General features: G+C 35.1%; 1 protein-coding gene across 1 annotated transcript; it reads left to right on the top strand.

Annotated features, from left to right (window-relative positions):
- Positions 1-1400: 1400 nt before the first annotated feature.
- On the top strand, positions 1401-5433 carry LOC127637196 (uncharacterized). Its single transcript, XM_052118146.1, has 5 exons — positions 1401-1416; positions 3506-3620; positions 3967-4314; positions 4474-4707; positions 4813-5433. Exons 2-5 carry the CDS (start codon positions 3587-3589, stop codon positions 5181-5183), a joined length of 987 nt encoding a protein of 328 aa, XP_051974106.1. The 5' UTR covers positions 1401-1416; positions 3506-3586; the 3' UTR covers positions 5184-5433.
- Positions 5434-6647: the final 1214 nt, after the last annotated feature.

Genomic DNA, 6647 nt, shown 5'->3' with positions numbered 1-6647 from the left:
TATCCTTCAATTTTGTGCCTGTATTGGCGTTTGGTTGCACTGATAGAGTAACGTTGGGCTTGTTTATGCTCCTCCGTGTTCCCGGAATTAAAAGTGGAGGTCGTCGTTAACCCATGGTTTCTGGTTGGGGTAAATCCGTATTGTTTTGGTCGGAACAACGTCCTCTACGCACTTCCTGATGAAACACGTTATGCTATCAGCGTAAGCCTCGATGTCATCATCAGAGGCGGACCGGAACATCTCCCTGTCCACGTGATAAAAACAGAGTCTGATTGGTCTGACCAGCGCTGGATCATTCTGAGGGTGGGTGCTTCCCGTTTCAGTTTCTGCCTGTAAGCGGGCAGAAGCAGAATGGAAGAGTGGTCTGATTTGCCAAATGGTGGGCGGGGGAGGGATTTGTAGCCATCCGGGAAAGGAGAATAGCAATGGTCCAAAACCCCGCGGGTTCGATGGCATAGCCTGGAATCTCCACAGACATCCAAGTTTCTGTAAGGCAGATAACGCAGCAATACCTCGTCTCTCGTTGGAAAGAGATCCACGCTCTTCACTCGCAGAGCTTGTTGTCCAGAGATTGAACGTTTGAAAGTAGAATACTGGGTAGCAGGGGTCGATTTTCGCAACGTCTTACTCTGATGAGAACGCCGGCTCTTTTCCCCCTTTTCCTTCTGTGTTTCCACGGCCGGGCTGCCCAGACAAAGGGCTCCGCTGGCGTGTTTATAAATAGCGGGTCGGAATTGAGGAATTTGAAGTCCGGTTTTTGGTGTAATTGCAGAACCAATGTCCAAAAGCGTCAACATACAAGACAAAAAAAATTAAAACTGTAAACAAAACAAACAAAAAACTGCAGTGTTGTGTCGGAGCTCGCAATGCAGCAGCTATATTCGGCACCATCTTGAGTCCTTTAAAGCTTTAAAGTTGAGTCCACTGTCAGGTCAGATTTTACATCATAACCAGAAGTTACGCTTGACTAATTTTTTTATCTGTCTTCACGCCTATTCTAGTTTTTACGTTTTCAAAAAGGATTAAATGCATTGACTATGCAATAACAAGAATTAGAGCTAATAAACAAGTGTTTATTGACTTTAACGTCAGTTCACACAAGAAAACATGTTGATTTATTTGTATTTGTGTTTTCAAATATATTTAGTGATTTTCAGCACTTCAGCAGTATCTGTGTATTTACAAAAGTGTAAGTTAAATGCCAAAATATTACTGACAGTAGATGATATAGAAGTCTGTTCCTCCAGTGAAGCTAAAATTAGTTTTCCGACTCAATTTGCCTATTTACACCTACCCAAATAACTTTTGACATTATTTAAAAGAGTTTGTCATTTCCTCCAGAACACTATCAGATAATCTGCTCATCAGGTAAGAAGAGCCTTTGTGTGATCTCTGTTTTACGGATAACATTTTTTGGTAGAGTAAATGATTACTTAAATAACATTTGTATAAGCAATGTGTTTATCTTGAATTTATTTTATGATATTTTGTACTTATTTAAAGCTGTACTGTTTGGAAATGTCATGCAAACATTTTCAGTACAGTCCATAATGAAAATGATATCTACCATTAATATCTACATGTGCTATATATGATATAATATCAGTACATACTGTATCCTACAAACTACAATCATCATTATATTGATCCAATTAGATTAGATATAAATATGCACTTTTGATGTCTCATGTTCATTTTTTATATAGCTTTATTTTTTTTTTGTGGTTCTTGATAATGACAAACTTTTATTTAAAATTATAAAAAATTTGAAATAATCATGATTTATTCAATAGATTACATGAATCCTGTTATGTGTGAATAATATCTGACTTCAGTTATGTTCACTTAAATATAAATGACAGCATCCATCAATAGTATTTTTGTGATAATTATAAAATTAGAAAAATATTGCATTTGGTTAATTTACCAGGTGCTATAAAATATCATAATCATTAAATTTTAAAAACATTTTGAATGTTCACAGAAAGTATTTATAATGTAATCATGTCATAATGAAGTCTTGTAAATTATCCTATAATAATAATAATAATAATAATAATAATAATAATTATTCATAATGATTAATAGGTGTAACGTTTGAATAACGAGGCTGACGAGGAGATGCGGATCCAAACGCAGTTTGAGTTTATTTGATCAGAAAACACAAAATGAACAAAAGAACAACCCACGATGGGGAAAAGAAACATAAACTAGTTAAGGTAACCATGGTAGAGACAAACAGGGAACAAGGGAGAGACGCACACATCAGGCTAACATCAAACAACGATCGACAAAGACTGAACAAAGACACGGGGTATAAATACACAAACATGGGAAAAGGGGCCAATGAAAGAACAGAACTCAAACAAGATAACAAGGTGATTAACAGAAACCAAAGGCAAATTAACAAGGGCAGGTGTAAACAATGAACAGTGAACACGAACGCTAACAAGGACTATGGAGTTACATAAGGGACTAAAGTGAAAACTAAGGAATACCAAAAGTGACAAAATTACAAACAAAGGGCAATAGAGGGACAAGACAGGGTAACCGTTACAATAGGGTAGTTGATGTATAATTTATTTGTATTTACATGCATTTTTATAAGTACAAATATTCAGCGTTGTCTCAGTTAAAAACTGCATAAACAATAATTATGAACCAATTAGCAAAATATTGTTAATATTAGTTTTAGATTTCATATCAACTACTCATTTACAATTATATTGAATTAAAAGTCAAACACAGTGAGAGGAAATAACTAATCGTGTTTCCAGTTTTACATCACATTAACAAACACTTGATGCTGTAAAACTTGAATTAAAGCACTTTGGGAGTGTAATTAATATTTTATTATTGCAACAATAAATGTGACTAGAGTCATTCTTTAAACATGCAAAAGTCACATTAATATCGCTTCCAAACAGGACAGATATGATCATTTTATGTATTTAAAAAATACAGATCATATTTTATTTCATTTAAATTGAAATGTATATCATTTAAAATATGAATGAATGATCTGTAAATAAGTTTTTGGTGATTTGACCCATAATTCTTCAACTAAACCTTCAGATAGAGTTGCTTAATGCGACAGATGTGTTTCAAAATCGCAATGTTGCATTTTAATGCATCAACAATTAACAATGAAACAAAAAAAGGAGGCAGATTTATTGCACATTTATTACTGTGCGAGAGGAACTTCAATCATATCATAATCATAATCATATAATCATAATCAAAATGAATAATTATAGAATTGAAATGAAACATTGTGGACACAATATTTCTGTAAATAACTGTATATGTAAGTACAGCGTGTTTGTGTTTACAAAACTCATTTCAAGCATTTGAGCAGAAAGAGTAAAAAAGATGTTAAAGATTATTAATGCAAGTGTGTCTGTAAATATACGTGCTGTGAGCCGACATCAAACATCATAAAGAGTTGAGATGATTCCTGACATTTAATGTTTATAATGAATATAATAGTTTTTCTTTCCTCTAGTGGCTCAAAACATTGTGAACATCTCTGTGTGACGATAAGAAACAACATTTACGACAGATTCTGGGTTTATTTTGCATCACTATGACATTTCTACATGTGCTGCTCCTACTATGGGGTGAGTGTTTACTTCTGCATGTGTCAAATTTTACTGAGCAGCTTTATAAAATAAAACAAAAGACTTTTATTTGATTCATTTCTCAGAACAGGTTTATAGCAGCACTACTGAAAAAGATTTTTCTCAAAGGTTACATTCATTAGATAATTTAATAAAATGTTTTATAAGTAATAATTACTTACAGTTATAACACAATTTAGACATTACGTTCAGCTTCAAACTGTTTGTTTGATTGTGATGACTGAAGATTTACCCGCTGCGTTTTTATCATTAATCGCACAAAAGAATTGAAACTTTTCCAGTCAAGATGTGAATCTGTTGATAAAATCGGAATATTTCTCCTCAGCTTTTCCTCCTTCAGATGCTTCACACCGACTGAGAACATTCCACTTTGAAGGAACAAGAAATATTCCTATTAAAGCTCGAGCTATCTGCACACAAAACTACACTGACCTCGTCACAGTTTATGATGAACAAGACAATCTGGAGCTAACTAAAATTATCAAACCTCCTAGTGCCTTAATTGGTGTCTACACAAGTATCGGAACCAATAAGTGGTCAAATGGTGATGAAGTCACATTCAGCAAATTAAATGGGAACTGTGGGGAAATCTGTTGTGCTGCAATGAAAGCTGATGGAGAATGGGAATCTGTCCAATACAACACACCAAAATACTTCATGTGTTATGATCAAGGTAATAATCTCTGAGATGTTTGTATCATACAAATCTTAATGTTATAATAAAACCAAATACATTTCAAATTCTTGCATTCAAACAAATACAAGTTAATCAATGAAAGCAAAACCTGGTTTGACGCTCAGCTGTACTGTAGAAATAATCACACTGATTTAGTCACTATCAGAGATGAGACGGAGAATAATCAGGTGAAAGAAAAAGGGAAAAGCAGTAGTAATCCTTTCTGGATCGGCCTCCTGAGAGATGACTTTGAATGGGTTGATGGAGGAAAGTCTGCTTACAGAAAATATCCATTAGATCAACCTTCAGGTACAGGAAATGTGACAATACTCCCAGGTGGTCATTGGACGAAACTACCAAATACAAATAACTTCAACGCTCTATGTTACAGTAAGTCAAGACAAAACTCAATGCCTTCAAAACACTCCAGGTCTAACATCACATGCCGCTAACATGACATCGAACTTGTTTTAATTTGTATTTGTATTTTCACAGAAAGTCACATTCATGTCAGTAATGAAAAGATGTCCTGGGAGAACGCTCTGGATTACTGCGATAATAATGGGAATACTTCTGGACTCCTGCGCATCGAGTCTAAAGATGATCAGATAGAAACGGAGCGAGAACTAAGAAGAAGGAATATTTCTGGTCCAGTGTGGGTGGGGCTTAGACAGAGTCGACTCTTTGGATTCTGGATTTGGTCCAATGGGCTTCATGTGGGACCCTGGACCAACTGGAAAGGAGGAAGTCAACCAGAACATCAGATGTCCCACCACTGTGGTGCCATAGAGAAGATGAACGGTGTATTCAAATGGACTGATAAAGACTGCAGATCTCAATTTACTGTTTTATGTGAGAGAAAGTAATAAACAGAACCAGTTGAAAGTTTGGGCACACGTGACTTCTCACAGTAAAATCTACAGTAATGCTGATTTTAAGAATTTGTTTAGTAGACAAGTGTACAGTACAGTAGAATCGTGCCAATGTATGGATTTCTGTTTTACTGCCTATTGGATGCACATACACCTTTAAATGGATTAATACAATTATCAATAGACAGCCATTGTGATGTTTTTTTGGTTGCTTCATGAATTTGTCAATTAATTAAAGTGCAATTCTGAATACAAGGCAGTTTGTGCTATTTATTTCATGTGCTGCATAACCAAAATTCAAAAGCACTACACACATAATACGACAGAGACACAAATACAAGAGACAGTTCTCGAGTTCTCGATGGTGATGTTTCAAGGAAAAAATAAAAATACCACCAACCTTCTGATTTCTGGTGAGGTTTGAAACAGAACTGACTCCATATAGTGGCCTCTAAAATAATTAGCTTGAAACACGTGCTTGTGCTATCTTTCATTAGCATAAATGCCATTTCATATTTTCTTATTTAATGCAATTTCATGCACTTACATTTTAAAGTGTGGCTTTATAAAATAGTGATCATCCAGAAAGGAAAACGGTCATTACTTTTACACCCTCTTATTGTTCAAAATACATGTGGTGTTATTGTTGTTTTTTGGGGTTTTTAAGAATCTTCAGGGGTATTCAAGAGTACTCATCATACTCAAGTAAAAGTACTGTTACTTACCCAAAAATGTAGTGTGAGTAGAGTAAAAGTACCAAAGAAAACTACTCAAGTAAGAGTAAAAGAGTAGCTCATTTAAAAGTACTCTTGAGGAGTAATTTATGAGTACAGAGCTGCGAAAGCTATGCCCCGTTATAATACTGTAAGTTACATTCCATTTTTATGTCTGTTTGCCAGAAAGTATAAAAAATAAAGGTATTTTATAAGTATAAATATAAGTATTTTAAAATACATCACTTATCTAAGCAAAACTCGAGACATTATAACAGAAATGAAAAGATGAGAAGGTTATTTCCTATACACTGATCACCATTTTAAATAATAATGTATGAAATAATTACATTAAAATACATTTATGTGTAGGGTCTAAAATGCCCTTAATGCCGACAAAGCAAGTTAATGTTGCACATAATCAGTACCGCCACTCCCTACATGCATACTATGCAGTCTGCATAGGGCACCAACTCCCTAAGGGGGCACCATCTGACCCTAGGAGGGCACCAGAAAGTCCACCAACTGCCCTTACTCGCACGTTATACGTTATTCAAGGACCCGAAAGCAGTTGCGGAACACAGACGATCGCTTCACTCTCATATCACGTGAACCCCTCATCATTTCCTCACCCTCTTGCCATCCCAAATGTGTATGACTTTCATCAGCAGAACACAAATGATGATTTGTAGAAGAATATCTCAGCTCAGATCAATATTTAAGTTCATTTTTACTATAAATTCTC

This window comes from Xyrauchen texanus, chromosome 45 (genome assembly GCF_025860055.1).
Source record: "Xyrauchen texanus isolate HMW12.3.18 chromosome 45, RBS_HiC_50CHRs, whole genome shotgun sequence".
Classification (NCBI taxonomy): domain Eukaryota; kingdom Metazoa; phylum Chordata; class Actinopteri; order Cypriniformes; family Catostomidae; genus Xyrauchen; species Xyrauchen texanus.
The sequence above is the reverse complement of the archived record's forward strand: the minus strand, read 5'-3'. Positions and strand labels throughout refer to the sequence as shown.